At 37.6% G+C, this 22,393-nt stretch overlaps 1 protein-coding gene across 1 annotated transcript in view; it reads left to right on the top strand.

The window, feature by feature from the left end:
* The window catches only part of Znf385d (zinc finger protein 385D), an 867,824-nt gene that overhangs the window by 196,182 nt on the left and 649,249 nt on the right, over window positions 1–22,393 (top strand). The window contains exon 2 of the mRNA XM_033756963.1: window positions 12,555–12,773. Coding sequence (XP_033612854.1) covers window positions 12,596–12,773 — 178 coding nt within the window. The 5' untranslated portion in view covers window positions 12,555–12,595. The remainder of the gene's footprint in view (window positions 1–12,554; window positions 12,774–22,393) is intronic.

The following is a 22,393-nucleotide window of genomic DNA, read 5'->3' on the forward strand; positions in this document are numbered from 1 at the left end:
ATATATATATATATATGTACATACATACACAATATATATATATGTATATATATACACACAATACACACACATACATACACATACTTACATATACACATATATACAACAAAATATATATGTATAATAGAAACACACAAAGACTACAATTTTTAAAACTAAATGTCATCTACTGTCGTTTAAGACTATCTTAGAATCTCAACACTTACTCGAGTGTGATCCATCCTCAGACTCCCTAAAAAGAGGGATGGCTATGGTTAAACAAAAAAAGACAATAAGGGCAGGGGATTGAGCTCAGTGGCACTGCACCTGCCTCACAAGCACAAGGTCCTGAATTTGATCACTGGTACCAAAAAAGGGAAAAAAAGACAACAGAGACTCGCATAATTTCAAAGTATATGGGGGAGCCAGGGATTTGGCTCAGTGGTTCTGCCACGTGCCTCGCAAGCGCAAGGACCCAAGTTTGATCCCCAGTACAAAAAAAAAAGTATATGGGAGGCAAGGGGATCAGTGACTCAGAGCGGGCAAAGACAAAGTCCCTCTGAGCTGGCCTCTATTTATTAGGACTATCAGGTGCCTCAGAAGGTGGTGATAATCCTAAATTGATAAGAGTCTTATAATCAGAGGAAGAATCAGATGACTTGGAGGGTGGTGGTGACCCTATGATGATGAAGATCATGGGATAGTGAGCTGAGTGAGATGAGTGTGGTAATTTGTTAGTAGAAAAAGTTGAATTAGGGCAAATGGCTTAGAACTGTGCTCCTTATTGAACTCCTGTCCTTTCCTTCTGAATTGAATTTAACTGCTCAGTCATAGGGAGGGCAGCTCGGGAGCACTGAGCCTTCCATCAAGGGATGAGAACCTTCACACTGTCAATTTGTATATGGCAACCAAGAAGATAAGATAATATGACTTTAGGCTACACTGAGGTACACAGCCAAGATGGTTGACCACCCAAGAGGCCTTGCTCCTCATCCTCCTTGTCACATGATTTACTTTTCCTGTTATGAATTGAATGAATGAGAGAAGCAGAAAATGAATTTCTTTCTCTCTTGGTCTTTCACAGAGCACGGTGTTCTTGTCAAGGAGAGAGAGAGAGGACTCCTGCACTATTTCTGCCCTCTTTTAAAAATGTTAATAAATCTTTTTTTTTGTTAGAATGATTTTAGATTTGCAAAAACATTGGAAAGTTAGCTGAATTTTTGCTTTCTCTTCAGTTTCTTCTATTGTGACTTCTTACATTAGTGTGGTTCATTTATCAGTACTAATGGGCCAATATGAATACGTTTTTAATGAAACTCCACACTCTATTTGGACTGCATTAATTTTTCCTCTTATGTTCTTTTTCTGTTTCGGTATACTACTCGGGATACCACATTTCATTAGTCGGAATACTTTCTTAGGCTCCACAGGGCTGCAACCACTTTTCAGATTTCTCTTGCTTTTCATGATAGCTTTGATGAGCATTTTTCAGGTTTTTTGTAGAATGTCCCTTAATTATTGTTCATCCAGTGCTTTTCACATGGTTGTCGTGGATTGTATGTTCTTGCAAGGAAGCCCACAGAGTTGAAGAATCATTTTTAATACATCATGTCAAGGATTCATGCCTTCAACCTGACATCACTGTCAGCGGTCTTGGGATTACAGGGCTAAAGTAGTATTCTTCAGGTATCCCCATGGCGCTACCCACTTCTACCGTGCGTACCACTTGTTCTCTTTCTGTACTGTACTATTTGGAAGCAGGATACTAAGAATAGTGTGCATTTAAAGGGGTAGGGAATTGTCTTTCCTCAACCAGGGAATACCTACTTAAATTTGGAACACTTCTGTATGAGGCATTTGTATCAACTTTCTCATTTAAAAAAGTATTACTATGTACACTAGTGCCTCAGTTAATAAACTTTTGTTTGTGAATAATTTGGTTTACAAACAGAAACATTTGGCAGAGTTTTGTTTTTGTGTGCAAACTGTGCATCAGGTGGCAAAGAGCCCTGCAGCCATCTTTCCTGCCTGAATATGAATGTGGCCATCATTTTCAGAATCATGAAATAAATTAAATTCGTGAACACAGGTACCATTGTATTCACTGATATTATTTTATACTGTAGATTATCATCCATGTCATTTAGGGTTGTTGCTGAAGTTAGTGCAGCTTTGGCCATTGGGAGCTTTTTCATTGGTTTCTGAACTTTTGATTCTTAGTTGGGTGACCCTAGATTTAGAGGACGCTGTAGGTATAGCTTGTCACACTGGGGCAGGGGTTAGAGAAGATGAGCAATTCTCAGGGCAGTTTTGATACCAAGAGCTTGATATGAGTGGCGACATCTCTTCTCTCAAAACCACATACTCAGCCAATCAAATGCAGAATCCACAGTGCATCCCGGGGTGGGGTGGGGGGGACTGTTTCAAGTTTTGTTTTTTGTTACATGTTGCTCAGATATATTAATATATCTTAAGAAAAAAATGAGCTCTTTTATGTGCTACTTTTAATTATTGTGAATCTGGAGGATTAAGTCTGTCTTCACATTGAGAAAAATCAAAACACACACACAGCTGATACCTAATCCCTACAATTGTCACCACAGCACAACTCCAGCCTGTGACCTTCCCACAATGGAGAGCCACATCCTTCCCCTGTCCTAGCAGTTCTGGTGGATGGGGTTAGATCTTTAAAATATGGACAAATAGTTAAGACATTCTGGGTTCCAAGACTTTTACCTATAGCTCACCCCCTCACCCCACCCCCTCACCCCGAGGAAACTCACGTGAGCAAAGCTTCCAATCTAGAATTTAAACAGAAGGTTTTTATCATATTAGGAGGAAAATTCACATTTCCATATTAACTCCTACATCACACGGTGCCATTTGAGTCGTCGTAGTTTTCTTACAGAATTTCTAAATGTTTCATGTCATACTCCAGTCCCAAGAATTTATTTGAGGTTTCCTTTTTCTCCAAGTGTTTTCCTATACCACAGCTAGCGTATCTTTCTGCTTCCCTTGAGAAATGTTGTCTTGCACCCCCACAACAAGATTAATTGTTCACGCTTCAAGTCACGTAGTCTGTACTTTCTTTTGTGAGCCGAAAGCCCCTTCATCTAAGTAAGCAAATAAATCTCATAGCCTGGAAAGAAACTTTCTTTCTCTAGTATTTCCCTCTGCTAATTTAGTTGGCAGACGTTCTTACTTTATGATCAAGATAGAAATGTGAATCACGGAAGAAACTGCCTCCATCCAAACGTCTGTCACAAGGGTTTACCTCTGGGACTGTCTCTGCAGCATGGCCCGGTTCTAACAAATCTAGGTCGACGTTCTGCAGGACACAGTCACTTTTTCTTTTGCTTATTTCTTTGAAATACACTTATTTACAATAAATGTAGTGGATAGTCATTGAAAATTTTGAAAACACCTCAAAACTAAAGGAAAAAGCCAGCTTTAACCTTACTATGAAGAATCGAATACTAATATTTTTACTGTGTCTAGGTTTGTATTTTACATAGTTATAAATATATTCTTTATAAATTTACATTTTATGTTTATCTTTTTACTACTAGTATTTGAGAATCCCCAAGTTAATTTTTCACAATCTACTTTGTTTTGGTTTGTTTTGTTTGTTTTTTTTCGCTTTTGTTTTTGGTACCAGGGATTGAACTCAGGACCTTGCGCTGGTCAGTATACTTTTAATGGCTATATAATATTGCAATGATTAGGTACACCATCATTGACTTAATCTTCTTCCTTACTGAATGATATTTGAGATAATAAATGCAACTTATAAATGAGACCTCAAAACATATTTGTTTGAGCATAATCTGTAGTATATACTTAAATTATTTTATTTATATGGGAAAGGTTAATATGTTCACATTTTATGGTAACTAAAATTATATGATAACTTCACAGAGCCTTGGAGTTTTCCTTTAAATGTGGCCCTTTAAGTTATAAATTTAATATTATTTTCATAGTTATGTATGGATTATCGAGTCTGGGATGGGTATCCAGGTTCTTGTACATAATGAGCAAAACACTAAAATGGCCCATGATAGAAAGTAAACAAAAGCAAAGTTGATGAAGGTGTTAGATCCTGGGAGTGAGCAAGATCTTGCATGCAAAAGGGGAATGGCGTGAGCACTGAGGGTATGGGGTGTAGAGGCTTAACGTCGCGTCTCACATGTAAGGTCATCTTACATCCAGGTCTTCTAGAGCACGATTGACGGTGCTGAGTCATGTCCGCTGCATCCATGATACATGTCCTGCTCCACGATTCACTCTGTTATAATTACATGTCTAAGATGCAGTCCATCTAAGTAAACCTTCAGTGAGCTCCTGGTGGAGAAAGTTTATGCCCGGCCCTGTAGGGAGTTCTGGTCCATGCGAATCCTGTTTGGAATTTTGGAATATCGCAGGGCAGGCTTGAAAATCTTTGTTTCCCTTACCTCAGCCACCCTATGGTAAGCCCTGGGATGAGGGTTTAGGAGGTTGGACTTGGGTTGTTGCCCAGGTTCAGGAGAGTGCAAGGGAGTGATCCCACAGCTACTGGAGAGGAACAGCCCCCTAGCTCCCAATTGTGCTATCAATTTTAGTTATAAGAATGATAAAGTTTCCTTTGTAAAAGAGAGGCCAAAGCACTTTAAATTAGTCTGAAAAGTACTGTATAATATACTTAAAATCTTTCACTCCCTTTGGAAATTGAACAGTGCCTTCAATATCCTGATGTTACTGAGACGGGAGATTAGAGTGTGGCAAAACTGACTGGGAAAGTGACCTGTTAATTGCAAGATGCAGGAACACATACACAGATCAGTTCCCAAATTCTTGCACATGGACTTCTCCTGCTATCTCAAGCAGGTTTTCACCAGGATGGCCTAGACCTGAACATCAGTCCAAAATGAGGGACTCTAGCGCTGCCTCTCAGGACTTGTATGTTTCCTCGATATTTAGAAACCATAAAAGGACACAAAGGTCGTGAAGAACTTGGTGTCACGGCTTTCCTCACAGTAGCCTGCCCTGTGTCCTCCAAGGTGTTCATTTATTTTACTTTTCCCTCTTCCTGGGCCCAGCCCAAGTTTGCTCTGCAGAGCCAGTTTCTCCCTCAGTCTTCACTTTTACTTTTACTTTTTCAACTTTACTGCCCTTTTTCACTAATTGTGTCAATTCTTTGTTTGAGACAAGAACCTGAAAACCAATTCCAGAAGATGTGAACACCACAAAACCTGGTAATATTTAATTGGCCAGCCACTTTTAGAAGGAGCTACCCAGTAATATGCCTGTAGGGTTCTGAGCTTGTGGTTCTGCAAATTGTGAGGAATGAAGACACAAACCAAAAGAGGAGGGTTAGGTAAATTTTATTAGAAATAATAATAGGAAGAAAAGTAGCTCCTGGGTTTCCAGGAGGGGTCCCAAGTGGGTGGCTGCACAGCCTCTCAATCCAGAGCTTATTATAGATAAATGGAGCATAGAAATTACTTAGTTGTGTAGTGGCTGCTTGTCACAGCTAACTCTATGGATTTAAAATAACCAACTGGTACTCAGCCTTCTAATCTAGTTCTTCAATATGTAGGGAATATTACAGGAAACTGGGGCCTTAGGGAGAAAAGTGGTTAATTTACTTTATAATTCCCTCAGGACTCGGGAACTCAGTATGGAGTGGCTACATGTTCTTTTAGGAGGGAGTAGGGTTCATTCTGTGTTACTTAAGGAAGTGTATTATTGGTCCAAAGTCCAAGTGTACTATGTATTCTTATTTTAATTTCCATCAGTATGCCTGATTACCCAATTCTATTTCAGGCTCTTTCCCTAGTTAGCTTCCTCACTCCTATGCTAACTAAATAAACCATTTTCTACACTTTGATGAAGTGTTAAGTGGTTTGTGTGAGTTCACTAGTTTGATTTTCTGTAAAATTTTACAGGCAGGGGGCCGGGGATTTAGCTCATTGGTTCGATGGCCTGCCTCGCAAGTGCAAGGACCCGAGTTCGATCCCCGATACCAAAAAATAAAAATAAAATAAATAAAATAAAATTTTACAGGCAAAGTGATCCTTATCTATGGTTGAAAGTACTCTGGCCTGTGTTACCTCACTGAGTGCTTGCTCTTCCTGTTATTATCAATAAGTTCACATAATGTCAAGGACATTTGCTTTTCTTGCAGTTTATCTCCAGTGCCTGTAAACGTGCTGGCGAAGATAGGCAATTAATAAATGTATATTGGAACAATAACTGGAGCCAGGCAAGGTGACACATGCCTGTAATCCCAGTACTTGGGAGGCCTAGCGAAGAGGATAGCTGAGATTTAAAGGCCAGCCTGAACTACACAGTGAAATCCTGTTCAAAAAACAAAAACACAGTAACTGCTTTCTACTGCCAATATTTCCAAAAATTTACTGCTTAAAGAATTTGGAACTTGGTAAGGTGACACAGGCTTGTAATCCCAGCAATTGGGAGGCTGAGGCAGGAGGATTGCCATGAATTTGAGGCCACCCTGGACTACATAATGAGTTCAAGGCCAGCCTGAACTACGTGGCATGCCCTGTCTCAAATAAAACAGAACAACAACAAAAATTGGAGAATTGGAAATGGAGAATTCACACCTAGACCATTAGGGTTTTACTAATAAGACCTGTGTAATAGAGACAAAACTTTTAGAAAAGAGCTATTATTATTTTAAATAATTCAAAAATGAGTAGTAAAAAGGCCTTGCAATGGTTACTTTGTTGCCATAGTAAGCTGAAATATACTGAAATTGTGAGTTGTCCTTTTCTCTTTGGTTTGAGTATAAAAGGAACATGTTTATCCAAAAATAAGCTCTCCAGTATATCCATATATTGATTACACATTTTTGCACCCTGTTTGTGAGGTTGTCTTGAATATTTAGAATATGTTTTGTGCTTCTTTTACCGCATTTGACATTTTGGGAAATTCTTCCCGGGTTCTTGATACCCTTAACAAAGAATTGGACAAAACACACAAAAGGGAAGCAGGGGTAAATGTTTATTGAAGCTGGAGAAGGCCATACAGAGCAGAGCAAGCCAGTGAACAGAATCATAGCAGCCAAGAGGATAAGGGAGGGGAGGGAGTCTTTTGTGTCTGGAATTCCTAGATTGGCTTCTCCCTCAGGCGAAAAGGCATTTGGGATGCTTGTCCTATCAAAAACTCACTGTCCTATTTAAGACCCGCTTGGCTTCATGCCAGATGTAAATGAGGAATTGAGAACAGCACTTTTCTGCTTGGATCTGCATGCAGTATTCAGAAGCTGCAGAGTCATCCCAGATTCGGTATTCTGCACCTGTGCCCTGCGTCTCCATGATTTTGACAGATTTGGTCCAGTTCTTTAACAAATTTGCCCTTGCCTTCATCTCCTACCTCACATTAGTCAGGAAATATATAATTTGGGATATTGAAAGAGCTTAACATTTTTATATGTGTAGAGTATGCCCATCCAGATATAAATCACTTGAATTAACTGATAAAGATCTTTAAGGAAATTTTATTTAGCTGAATAAAAAGGAAAATATTTAATGCATTAATACATTCTCAAGAACTGCAAATGACTGCAAAATGGGAATTTAGAGATAAATAAATCTCATTCCACCCTACACATGAAATAAGTTGCAGGTTTGTTAGTAGGGTTTGGGGGTGCTGTGGGGCCTTCTAGAAAGTCCTTCTTGGTTCTTCTTGTACTAAACAAAAAATTTGTCAAAATAAGCATAGAGCATAAAAGTATTAAAGATAGGACTAAATGTAGGAAAGGAAATGTAGATATTCTCTTTCAATGACCTACCTGTTTTGATCATGGCTAGTTGGAGTTCTATATGCCTCACTTACCTGTATATCAAGTTCTTTTCCCCTACTTGGGAAATTTTCTGCCATTACTTCTGTGAACAGTTTTTTTTTAAATGTCATCTGCACCCTTTCCTGTTTCTTCATTGACTCCGAGATCAGTCTTACATTATTTCTTTGCATCAACTAGCAGCTGCGGGATTGATTTCTTGTGGTCCCCTTGTTATTTTAAAGAAACTTTTCTATTCCTGGACACTAATTGCAATCCTGTCTTATCTGTCTGAAATTCTGTCTTCACATTGGCTCATTCTGCTGCATAAACTTTCAATGGAGTTTTTAATTTACTGGAAATCTGGTTGCATCTGTTTTTTGGATTCCATTTGTTTCCTATGTTGGGATTTCATCATGTTCCTCAACTTCTCTGTTTTTTTTAATCTGTGCTCTAGATTTATTAATCATGTCTTGTACTATGGGCATAATCTCTGTTGTTATTTGAGAAGTTATTTGATTTCATTTTTTCCAGATGCTCTTTCATTGCCAGTTCAGGAAGTCCAGGTGGTTGAGTATCAGATTGTTCCATCTCATTTCCCTTTGGGGTTGCCTTAGCTGATCTGGAAGTCTAGTTTTGAGACTTATTTCCATGTCTTCTCATTTCAACAGATGTAGCCTGCTGTGCCTTTGTTGGGGCAACTTTTTGCTCACCTGGTGGTCTTCATGTCTCAGTAAGCCACTGAGTGGCAGCTTATCTGCTGCTCACCACTGCACTAATCCTGGGTTCAGAATGGTTGCCTTCTGGATCCTTGAGCTGACCTGTTGTCTGGACGGGCTTCTCGCTGAGGCCTGTGCCCACTTAGGATGGTATTTAGTCTTGCCTCTGGCTAGGGCCTGCCCGCCTATGTAGCTGTTATCTGGGAGGGCCTTTGGCTGGGGGCTCTGCCTCCAAGTCCCTGGTGTCTGAGCAGGTTTTGGCTAGGGTCTCCACCCACTTACCAATTGTATCAGGGCAGGCCTCTGGCTGTTGTTTGTGTGCCTGTCCAGCTATTTTCCAGGCAGGCCCTTGGCTTGGACCTGTGTACCCAAGCCGTTGGCATTGAGGTGGGGCCCTGGCTGGATCTGCCTACAGCCATGCCACTCTGGTCCATATTACTGCTCCATGGGATCTGCGCATGATGACCTACCTGTTTAAATGAATATTAGGATATATAATTGAGACACACTGTTCTGACTTAAGACCCACTCCTCTGACCTCTGACCCATCTTTTTATTTTTTATGTCCAGTTCTCTACATCTTGTTTCTAGGGCCTTATGGCTTGTTTTTAGTGCAGTACACCTTGTTTATACAGTACTATAATTTTTTCTGATTGTACTGTACAGTACTGTAGTTTTGTGTTCTGTTATATATTGTACTGAGTGTAAGAATTATGCAAATAAAAGCATAGTCATCAATTTGGAGTTTCCTCTGATCTTTTCTTTGATCTGAGTATTGTAATGTACATACTATATACAATGCCTCATTTAGTGACCAATTCATTTAATGACCGAGTCACAGGAATGGGACTTGGTCACGAAGAGTAATGACTGTATGCATTGCAGAGTGAAGAAACACACAGAGAACACTAAGTTAATGGCTGCCGTCTTTTATATCCCTCATTCTGACATCAGATCTGGGCCATCCCATCAGAAACCTGCTTATCTGTGCTGAAATGAAGAAAGCATTCTCTGATTGGTCTTAAGTGCATGTGTCCTGGATCTCTGTGACTGACAGATCATGTTGAATTTCCCAGCTAGCTGGCCACATCCTAATCTGCATCATTTCCTCCTGAGAGACACAAATCCCCGTATTGCTTCCTGTGTTTTGATGGTGTGGTGACCTGTGTCTTCACATAGCTACTTCCAGTTGAAAGGGCCTGTGGGAGTTTGTGGTTTAATGACTGGGTTGGAAACCCTGTCAGAAGATAATAAGAAAGGAGTCAGTGCCTAGAAGACATTAAGAAAGAAGTCATTTCCCCTGAAGAACTGTTGAGCTGCCTGTTCAGTGGGAGAAAGATTGGTGAATTTGTCAGGAGCTTCATGTGCTGTAGTTAGAATAACTGACTCCCAGCACAGAAAAAGAATTTTCAGATCTAGTCAGTAAGAGGCACAGAAAGAACTTATTAGGCAGTGTAACATCTGGGGAAGGGTAAACAGCATGCCACCTCCTCACGCCGTGCCACTGCCCTACTGAAGCATGCAGCCCCTGGCAATCCTAAGCCCAGCATCAGTAAAAGATCTAAAGAAGCAGCATTTAAAATAAAAACAGACAATTTACTCAAAGGTGGGGAAGGAAAGGAGTGAGGGAGAGACAGAGAGCTAATTTGTACAAGTAGGGAGTATTCCAAAGGGAAATACTTCTGGATTTCTGTGTGCAACAACTTTTATTGGGTTTCTTCTCCATGTATAGGATCCTGGAACCTGATTGGCTCCCTGTCTGCTTTTGGTCCTTCCTTTGGAATTTTTCCTAGCCGTATGACCCTTTTCTGTTGTTTGGTGAAGGATTAGATTATGGGTGAGGGGTTTAGGGACAGGTATTTAGGTTTAAAGATTAAAGAGAAAATATGAAATTCCTTTGTTAATCATGCTACCTGGGAGCTCCTGAGCTTAGTTCCTTTGCCTTTTTCTTTCTAATTGCTTGAGTCTAATCTGTAGAGGCCAAAGCCACCTCTAGTAAACCAACTCTAATAGCCCTTAGTCTCTCCATTAACTTTGGAGGGGCTATATTGATACATTTTAGATGTACGTAATGATTACATTCATCATAGGGAATTTGTACCTAAACATGATATATTTTTCTTCTTTTTTTCCCATTCCCCTCCCCTCCCTTCAACCCCTCTTCCTCTCCTTATTTACAAAGGCTTTGTTTCCATTTTTTTATTCTCTTTTTTTCTTGTCCCTTACCTCCTTTCCCCCTCTCCCCTCCCTTATTTCCCTTCCCATTTGAACATTTTCTTCCCATTTCCCAATATCTGATATACACTTTCATCCTTATTTGCATTTTGAGTTTCTCACACCAGAAAAACAATGTGGTATTTAAACAGTGTGTCTGATTTATGTCACTTCAGAGTATGGTCTGAAGTTGCATCCATTTAGCTAGAAATGTCTCATGCTTATTCTCCATTAACTTTTATTTCTATTTATTTATTTATTTATTTATGGTACCGGGGATTGAACTCGGGTCCTTGAACTTGCAAGGCAGGCCACCGAACTGCTGAGCTAAATCCCCGGCCTCCATTAACTTTTAACAAAGCTTAATGTAGCCTTCATCTTATCTTTTCCCTCTCTGGTGGAGGCAAGGTCTGTCCCTATAGTAGAATTTTGGAAGTCAACATTCCAGAGTGGAGTGCTGGCATTCAGAAAAATGAGAGGTATCGTAGCCTGGAGCCAAGTATCTATATGGAAGATTTGGGGGTGGAAAACTGTAGAAATATAAATCTATAGAAAGAGGGGACTCAATCTACAGATGAAACCTAAAGCTCTTTCTCTAAGGGAAGGGTGATGGCCCATTGATGGGGAAAGTCTTACTACAGTATGGGACGAAAGAGGGGCATTTTCAGGTAGAAAGGGAACACCTGAATCCTCTTGTATGTAAAAGAGAATTGCCCAGGCTTATTATGCCTTGGGAGAAAAGAAATAAATATAAATTGAGCTTGTGTCCTCAAGCTACAGTTTTTATTTTTTAAATAATGATTTTTCTGTTTTTTTCTAACTATTTTTATTATTTCTATCTCATCTCCAAACTGTACTACTTAATAACTGTGTAACCTTAGCCAGATTAGGTAACCACTCCAAAATTTAATTTACTCAACTAAGAAACAGGGAAAAACTATAATGCTTATTCCACTGTTATAATAAACATATGAGATAATATATGCTAAGTATCTGAGCACTCAGCACAATATTGGCCATAAAAAAACAAAGGAAAATATTTGCCATTTGCATTCCATTTAAAAGGTTATCCGACAGGTGTGGTAACACATGCTTGTAGTCCCAGCATGCTGGGAAGCCAAGGCAAGAAGATTACAAATTTGGACAACTTAGCTACTTAGGGAGACATTGTCATAAAAAAGGGGAACAATTGTGGGTAGGAATGTAACTCAGGGCCAAGGCCCTGAGTTTGTTCCCCAGCAACATGAACACACGCGCACACACACACACACACACACACACACACATAGGTTTTGTACTTTTTGGATACTATAATGCAACCTATTTAAAGGAGAAGAAACCAGTTGTCTTAATTACTTTTCTTGTTACTAAGACAAACTATCTCACACCCAAAGTTAAAGGAGGAAAGGCTTATTTTGCCTCACAATTTGTAGAGGTTTCAGTCCATAATTGGCTGGCTCCAGGACCAGATGGCATGGCAGAAGTGCACTGCAGAGGAGAAACAGTCCATGGTGGGTGGAAGGCAGGAAGGGAGCAAAGCAGTGAAGTAGTAAACAGCAAGTGGCAAGTGACAAGTGCAGTCCTCTTTCTGCCCCTTATATTCTATCCAGTCTACCCTGCCTTAATCCTAGCAACACACCATGAACCAATCCCAGCATAACTGTCTAAATCCAGCCACCTCCACAAAACCCTGCCTGTGACTATATGAGGCTTTGGGAGAACATCTAGATAAAAGCCAGAACGCTGATATTTAATTCTTAAATATTTAGAATAATGTTTATTTGCTACTTAAATTAGTAAATAAATATAAACGATTCTGTAAATCATTTTCTGCTTATTCATAACTTTCTTTGTACCTTCAGATTTCACATGTGCCCAAGATGGGGAGAGTGAGACTGAATTAATGTCTGATGACTTTGAAGAAAAACCAGAAAGAGAAAAGAAACACACCAACTTCACTTTGTGCAATGTGTGTAACATTCAGCTGAATTCAGCCGCTCAAGCAGAAATCCACTACAATGGCAAATCACATCAAAAGCGATTAAAACAACTCAGCAATGGGATGCTTAAAAATGACAATGGTAAGCTCCTCTATAACTATGGTCTCAAGTTTACATTATCAACTTAAGTTATTTTGTACCTGCAGATGTAAAGTAAAAGAATAGATTAGCCTTTTTTAGTACCAGTAAAAAAATTATCAGCAAAGTACAATACATTAAAATCCATTATTTCTCTTCAGGAGAGAAGGACATGTATCTTTTGTTTTGTAAAATCATATTGTTTGATTTGTTTTAAGATTGTGGCCACAAGGAGGTATTCCATAATTTGAAAAAGTTAATGTTAGAATTTCTTGATGTTTGCCTTTAACATAATTGAATATATATCTGGATTTCCCTTATGGATACATATAAAATAGTGAGTTTTTGCTTTTTTGTTTCTTTGCAGATATGAGAAATTTGTTGGGTTAGTAAGATAACAATTAATATGAAGTACTATACATCTTTTTTAATATTTTGTTTAATTTGGTGAACTATCATCTGTTAGCACAGATTGTTTACACTAGTTAGTAAAAATTGATGGTTTGTTTAATCACTGTTTAAAAGTAAGTGTTTAATTTATGAGAAAAAGGTTTAAAATAGCACAGTTTTGGGAGGAGCAGATGGAAGGTTATTAGGAAATATGGGGAGGTGTGGAGAGATGGATGGATATGTGCAATGGGGGCTTTAAAGAGCTAAGGCATATCAATGAGATATACAGCATTGTGTTCTGGTCAGATGTTTCCTGTTTAATACGTAAATTATATTTCATCCAAATGTCGCTGACTTTTAGAAATGACGCCAAATTTTAATCTGTTCTTGTAACGCATGAAGGAGGTGGGGTCCTCAACTTAGTCTGCCCATTAGACAGAATGAAAGAAGTCCACACTCAGAGAAAATAAAGTAAGGGCCCTCAGACAGAAGAGCATTATTGTTTGGAGCTGGAAATATGTATGTATTTATAGGGTGGAAATCTATGGAATTTGCAAATCATTAGAAAGCTTGGGATCAATTTACAGGTAAAAGGTAATTCATAGATGGAAAGGTAATGGCTTATTTTTTACATGAAAGGCCCATTTCTGATCTCCCAATTATAGTGAAAGGCCTGTTTTACAGAGAAAGGCACAGGCCCAATGTATCGTATTTTTTAAGATGGATATTCCACAGTGTTTTACCTAAAACCAGTCTTTGAACCCATAGAATCTGTTTTTCTGTCCTAGGGCAGGTTAATAGGTTAATTTATGGACTTACAGTAGCTTTAAGGGATTTGGATGTGACTAAGCCTGGAAGAAAAAAGTACAAGGCAGTGACATGGAGAACAGATGTGGGAAGCTTGAATAACTTTATGTCTTCAATTCAAAGTCTTTTTAAAAGTATAAGTTTAGAGTTAAGATTTGCCTTGTCTTTCTACTTATCTTTATTTTTTCTATCCTATCTCATTCTGATATTGACATGAGGATTTTTAGTGTAATTTTTAATCTGTTTCAAGGCTATCAAAGAATGAGAAGAATAACTCAGTACATTTTAAAAGTGAAAACTGCTTCTCCCTTGCTCTGAGTGTGTGTGTGTGTGTGTGAATAAATTGAGCTGGATTATTCTAATTGAAAGAATTTCAAATTTCTCTTTCAAATAATATGGCATTTAGTTAATCAGGATTATAAATCATCAAAGATATGTAAGAAACAAAAATTTTGATCAGTAATTAAGAACTATTAAATTCTGTGGACATAATATGAACTAGAAAGCAAATGTCTTTAAGTGATTATTAAAAGTACATGTTACAGTCTCTACTTTGAATTTACTAAAAAAAAAAAAATCTATTTCCTATCATTAACTTTTAGAAGAGATCATCTTAAACTCAATTGTGTAATTCACTTCAAAGCTGTTTTTAAGGTTCTGTTGGTTGGGATGGTGTGAGCTTTGTTATTTTATTTCAGCTATCATGATGTCATACACCTCTTTTGGAGAAGTAATAAATATTGTTGAATAAAACTAGGACAAAAGATATTGCTGGTTTAGAAACCCAAATAAGAGTTAGTCCCAGGTAAAATTTGTAGTGGTCAATGATTTTCAAGGCATAATAATAGGAATGAATTTCTGTCAACTGGATATTTTAAAATAATTATATCAGTGGCCTTATTATGGGCTAGTATTGAACTAAAGGCTTCACGTACATTTTTCTATTCAATTTTCAATTTTTCCTCACCACTAACCCGAGAGGTATTGTCGTTATCTTCCTTTTACACACATGAAAATTGAGGGTAACATTGATTCAGTAATGTATTGAAGGCTACACAACTGCAAAGTGTTCAAATTGGCAGTCAAAACCTTCTCTTATTCATTCAAATGCTGTACGTCTACAGTCTATTGTATCTTAAAATGAATATTCTAAAGAAGTTGTGCCTCAATTTGTAAAAAGAGAAATTATTTTAGGAGAACATAAAAGTTAAGATTCTATTATATTCCCCTAAATTCTTTGACCAATATAGTGCTCAACAAAATATTTATTGTTACCAGGAAGCCTGGACCTGATGCAGTGAGGGTACCCTACTTGCTCGGTTCTTGGTTCCTTGGGCCCTTAGTCAAATAGTCAGAGCAATATAGGTAGGTCATACACAAGTATACATAGGATATATTTTAAAGCGGATATGTTACCATGAGACAGATTTTCAGGTTCTTGTGTGTGATGAGCAAAGAATTGGATTTGGCACACAATGGTTAAAAAAAAAAAAGCGAAGTTGAATGAACTTTAAAGTGTGAAGGGATGTGCTCAGAACGGGCAGGCTTTATCTAGCAGAAAGGAGAATCGCAGGAATGCTCAATATGATGATAGGCTTAAAACTTTGCAATGTTGCACCAGGCCTATCGTGCCTCTCATTGGGTCTTCCACAGTGTGACTGACAATGTGATTGACGTGGTGCTGAGTTGTATCGGTTGTATCTACTACTCATGTCCTTTCTCATAATTCACGCTGTTGTAATTGGACCTATGAGATGTAGTCCATATGCCTGAACCTTCAGTGAGCTCCAAGTGAATGAAGGTCATTGTAGGTCAGGCCAGCAGGTGTAGGACACGTGTCCTGACATTAGGAATTTCCAGGGGCCTTTGTTGTTCTCTGCTTCTGTGTAGTGGGCCTTAGGACAAAGGTCAGGAGGGTTGGCCCTGTGGCATTGCCCAGGTTCAGAGTAGCAGTCCCATAGCCTCTAATTGTACTATTATACTACCTATATTTTAAATATACTTTAAGCAGGAAAGTGGGCGGTGTCACAAGACATCTGTGCTGAGTGAGTTTGGGTGCCTATTTATGCACACAAAAGTCACTTCTTAGGTGCGGGGAACTACTTATTGACATTTCTCATAGGGGTGTCTTTGGAATGTTGATATATCAAAAATGTGTTCCTTGTTCATTTTGGATGTTCAGTGTTCCTAAATCATGCAAGAGTCTGAAGCATGTAAGAACCTAAATCCCTCAGCCCAGGAAGGGAGACTTGATTAAAAAATGATTCCTTGATTAAAAAATGTGTTTGGGTGTAGGCCAAGGTGCCCAGAAACACTGTGCCTTGTTGTGGAAATAGACTGGTAGGCGGCCAGATATCCAAAGGAATGTGTAACCTGTATAACCTTAAAGTGTCACTGTACTCTGAAGGACTGCTTTAGGTCTATGACCTAAGAAATTATGACAAATATATTTTACATTAAAGTCTTTCTTTGATCACCTGGCAGTTCATACTCTTTTGGAGCTCCTATTTCATCTTTCATGCCTACTAATGTCTGACTTTCTGTCTAACATTTATCAGGAAATTTTCTATTCAGATTGTTTTTTTCCAAGCCTTTTTAAGTATTGTCATGTTTGTAAATAAAAAACTAAAACCAACTATGATTAATGAGAGCCTTTGGGTTAGGTCACATTCTTTTGGCCTGAGATTATGCATCACAGGAAGGTAGATGTGGTTTGAGAAAAAACATGAATGTTAGGGTCAGGGCCACCTCTTTGAACTATTGAATTAGAGAAGATTCTGCTGTCACCCGTGTCAATAACAATATCTAAGAAATTATGGTGGAGTTGGCCTTAATTAGAGTAGAGACTTCACCTCAAATCACCATCTCACTGTTCACAGGAGGGTAAAAGGTTTTATATCAGGAAACAGGGGAGAAGGAGCACAGAGAAATAATGCAGATTTTCACAATTGCTTTATTCCTTCCAGTCATGTCTTCAGCTTGTTGTCGTTTTTCTTGTGGAAAGGAACCTGGGCTCCAGCCTCTGGGCTGGTGTCTGTGTATCCTATCACTGCATATGGAGAGAAGCATATATTGCTTATGTGCTTAGCGGGAGGAAGTGTTGAGAAGTTGCTTATCTTTAAAGGAAAAAAAATCTATCTGTTAGCATTCCATTTTTCAATGCCAGTTAGACAGTCAGCATTTTACACCACAGTGGCACACTTGCTACATTTGATAAGCCAACACTGATTCGTCATTATTTGCCCAAATTCATAGTTTCCATTAGGGTTGACTCTTGGTGTAGAAAATAGTTTTATTTAATTAGCTTACGAGAAAGGTAGCTAGCTAGTGGAAAAGCCTGAGATATGTTGGGGTGACTGGCCATACTGATTAAACTTAGAACAGTGAACTAGGACTTTGGACAAAGAATGAACTTCATCGGGTGGCACAGAATGCAGCCCACCCCCTACTAAAGGAAGCCCACTCCCTACTAAAGTTTCTGAATTTTGAGGAAATTATAATCCAAATTAACCAGTTCCTTCTGAGATCCCAATATCCTATAAAACCTATAGGTCAAAGAATTGAGTTAAAAGCCTGAGTGTCATTCGATCATTTTAAATCCACAGAGCCACCCGTGAGAAGTGACCACTAAACAGTTGCACAATTCCTGTTCTATAATTAGCTCTAGATTGGAGGACCATCTGGCTACCCATGCCAGACCCCTTCTGGAAACCCATGAGCTGGTCCCTTATTTGCAATAAAAACTCTCTTGACCTCCTTCTTTGGTTCATGACTTCATTCTTTGGTGTTTACAAAACCACGAGCCCAGTATCCATGGTATCACTGGTATATTCTACTTTTTATGGGTTTGGACAAATGTACGATGGTGTACGTCTATCATCACCTTATCTCTCAGAGTAATTTCAAAAGTCCTGTGTGCTGTACCTATTCAGTCCTCCCTCATAATTTGGAACCACTGATATTTTCATCATCCGTAGTGTTTCCTTTTCAAGAATGTCATACAGTTGGGCTTATACAGTATTAGCCCTCCCAGATTGACCTCTTTCACTTGGTAAGATGTATCTAAGTTTACCCTGTCTTCTCATTACTCAATAGCTCATTTCTTTGTAGCTCTGAATTACAGTGGTTAATAGAAACTATCCTGACATTTTATTTTCCTTAACACTGTGCACATAAGGTGCTATGGTGATTACCAGATTTTTCTAAAAGCTTGCGGGGAAAAGTAAATTGTAATTTAAGAGTAACACGGTAAAAGATAAAACAGTTTTTCCACCTGGGATGATTTTTGTCTCCAGACTATAAATGCATGGTTTAAGTCTTCAAAAATAATTTTCTTTGGATGTATTTGTCCTTTATCCCTCAACTTTACTTAAAGAGGTACTCCTTTTTATTACATCTGTGGAGTGTACTAAGTAACACTTACCTCTAACTATACAAAAGACTGTGTCAATCTCAAGTGAGTTACTACTTTATATTAATGTAGAACTGCATTATTTATATATATATATATATAATCTCCTGTCTCTCCACTATAAAAATGTGCCTTTCCAGGCTTGTTGACATTAAGAAAGGAGGCCAGTTATGAGAATTCTATACCTATTATTCCTTTAATGGTTACTCCTAATGCTGGGGATTCATGTAAGTATTGGATCTTAATAAGAACATCATCATTTCAGATTATTTAGAGAAAGATAGTCGTTCCTCTCTTTGAGTATGTGCACTTGCAAAAATGATTGTTCTGAACTTCTAACTTCAGAAAATTTTCACCTCAATTTAGATTTCAAATCGAAAAAAAATTATAGTATGTCAACAAGAAATATGACAATGGAGATTTATAGCTAAATTAATCCAAACTATACATATTTGTTTAAGGATGCAAGTAAAATAAAAATTGAAATTCACATAAATTTAGTATTCATTCAGGACTATCGACGTGGAAAAAAACGTACCATATTATCTTTGTTTTGAATGATATGTAATTATAGGCCTTGCAGCATATTCTGATACATACTACAAAGAACAAGAATGAATAAGAGAGCGTATATCATATCTAAAATTTCTGTATTTCTGAGAAAAATATGGCATTTCACATGTCATCTCAATTATTAAAGACAATGATCTTCTGAACATCGTAGTGAAATACTATCTGATGTAGACAGACTAATGAGGATGCTCTTGTGTCTGCAGGTAAGACTTCACTTTAATTTCTGATATTGATGCTCTTTTTGTGGAAAGAGTTATATAGAACATACATTCACTCTAGCGTGACCTGAACCTTCAGGGACCTTCCTGCTGGGGTGGGAAGGTTGTGTCCTCTCTCCTTCCTCAAGCCTTGCCCCCTGGTTGACAAGAACTCTTTCTGACCAGCCTGCATTCAGTGGCTGGTCAGAGCTGATGTACAAAAGCTGGGGCTCTTGCTTAAAAAAGGAGTAGGTGTATCTGAGAGTCCATTCCAGCTCCATCCTTGCTGATGCATCTGTCCCGGTCTGGTCACGCACAATTCAACCTCACTGTCTGTGCAGCCGTGCTCTCCTCCGACCTTACAGGTGTAGATCTCTAGTCTTCTGCCTGTGAGCAAAATCATCGAAGCCACTCATGCCTAGCACGTGCCTCAGACACCACCAATGCATTTAGTGTCTTAATAAGGAATACACGCAACTCGTATCATTGTACAAATGCAAGAAAATTTAAAACATTTTTCTGTACTTATTTTCTATTTGATGTCGTGATTTAAGATTTAGTGTCGAAAATACAAAACAAATGACAAGGGAAGTAGTATCAATTGTTTTAGGTACTTTACATGCATTATCTATTGAAAAGCAGTCAATGATTTTGGAAAGTGTCATCACCTCTATTTTACAAATTAGATAGGCAAGGGTAAGAGACAAATAGATTTGCCAGTAGAGCGCTTTGTCCGTAAACCTGCCATGTCTACACCTTAATCTCGTTGGATAATCTGTATTCTGTGGTCAACAAAATTATACCATGTATTTAGGTATTTTCTTATGTTATTGAGTTTGTCAGTTTTAAAATCATTTATCTTATAGTGTTACAACAAAGCTGATGTTTCCTTTAAATTTTCATTTTGCCTCAAATACTAAAAATATTTTGATCAGAAAAGTCATGTAATTAAGTCTTCTTGTAATTAGTCACTCTGCATGTGCTCTTATTTCAGAAATGTACCTTGCATGTGAATGCTCTTTTTTAAAGATGAGGTGGAGTAAAAAAGTGGCAGAAGGAAATTTTATAAAGATTATTAAATATGTAGACTTATTGTACTCTTCTATCATTTACCCTATCATGAAAACCACAGATCTCAGAAATTATAACGCAGACAGCTTACTACGTCTCTCTTTGGAAAGACTGCATTTTGTATGCAATTAAGTTTTTCAAATAATTGTTTTTTTCTCTGATGATTCATATAATATGGCCAATCTAGGCTGAACATAAATATATAAAAATAAATTTAAAATCACCAAAAATCCTACAAAGGTAATTACTTCTAAATTTTTTGTTATAATTCACCAAGTATGCCCATAAATATGGATAAGTAATATATGTACAATTTTATATGCATTATGGCCTAATAATGTTTGTGTATTACTATTTTTAACATGCATATTTAAATTAACATAAGAAATTAATAATGGAATTGAGATTTCTGCATAAATGATATTTTGCTCTTGTCATTTTGTTTTCTAACTATATGATATGTTTTGTAATGGAATTGGGCATGGTGATTCATACCTGTAATCCCAGTTCCTGGGAGAGCTGAGGCAACAGGATCACAAGTTGGAAGCCATCCTGGGCTACATAGTCATTTAAAGGTCAGCCTACTACACAGAGAGACCCTGTCTCCAAAACCAAACATACCCAGAAAAACCCATAAACAGGAAAAGCTTTACAATAGAGTGTAAAATGAGATATTAAAGTATTATAAGGAATTTTTATCTGAAAACAAAACCTAGAGGATTAGAATAAAATGATTCTTTGATTCCTAACAGGATTTTGAGATACATATTTAAAAAGTCACAACTTTCGGGATGTTTAAAATATACACAATCAACTAATTTAATTCAATTCACCCTGGTTAATTTGTTGTCGAGCTAAACCCCCAACCCTTATTAGACTGAAATTGTTATCAAATATTTCAATTTTTATCAAACGTTATTTGAGCATTGTTTGGTGCCCTTTTCTTTTGCGGCACATAAATCTAGAGTGTTGCCACCTTTACCTCTTCTCTTAGCATTACATTTTCTTTCATTTAACAGAAAAGGTAAATAAAATTTTAGTTTCTAGCTCTCACTGGTCTATTCTCATTTCACTTTACATTGATTGTCCCATGTGATATTTAAAGTGTCAGTATATTTTCAATTAAGGGATCCTTTTCCTGCAACATTGGCAGTTAATGAAAACAAAATAGCTGCCTAGAATTTTCTATTGCTTCAGGCCTTGATTTTGTAGTATAAATTTATCATTTATATATAAATTTGCCTCATCTTTTGATTTTCAAGGACTAGTTGTGCTTTTGTAGAATGTTATTAGACAAATTAGAACCTGTCAGTACATTTGTGGATTCACAGTGATTTCTTTTTGGGGAGTGATTTTTTAAAAAATAATAACTGCTTTCTTCATGGTACTGTAGCCAGATTAATATATGACATATTGCAATGTGACAAAAATTGCTTTGCTCATATTTCTCTTACCAACTACATCCTTTACAAAGTTCAGCCAAAGAGAGGCAATGATCTGCTAATATCAAATTACCCAAAATTATATAATGACATACTGTTCACATTTGTGTAAACTAATTTTTTTAATGATTGAAGAATAAGAATGTAGGAAAAAGTGACAAACACTGATCGTGTTCAAACTTTTTGTAAATTTTTAGACTTTGGCTCTTTCTTTTTTCTTCCTAAATAGAAAACTTGATTATATGAAAAGTAATAAAGTTCCAATCAATGACTACTTGATTCATTGGACTTAATAGGATGTCTGTTGTGTTTTACAACACGAGATATATTTATCCCATATATGTCTGTAAGAAATCACTTTCACTAGAACACTTACAAGATTTTTAAGTCTGAGGCTGATAAAACAGATTCACCTTTTGCTGGAGACCATCTAGTAAGTTACTGTGCCCAAGATAATATGTACTCAAGATCTCCATAAGCAATGTTAGCATGAAAAGTTAGATGACATGAACACGGAGGGGGAAGCCTTAGCAGAAAAAGGAATGGATGAAATGCATAGCATTTAGCTTGAGCATGGAATGTATTTGTCATTTAACAAAAAAGGTTTTTGTGATTCTGTGTGTATGTGTGTTTGAGGAAGTTAGATCACCTACAGGAAATGGGAGCTTGTAACAGTAATAGTGTGAGCCCAGAGCACAAACAATATTTTATGTGTCTGAATTTAAAATGTTT

Source organism: Fukomys damarensis, unplaced genomic scaffold (genome assembly GCF_012274545.1).
Source record: "Fukomys damarensis isolate Sample0158 unplaced genomic scaffold, DMR_v1.0_HiC HiC_scaffold_28, whole genome shotgun sequence".
Classification (NCBI taxonomy): Eukaryota; Metazoa; Chordata; class Mammalia; order Rodentia; family Bathyergidae; genus Fukomys; species Fukomys damarensis.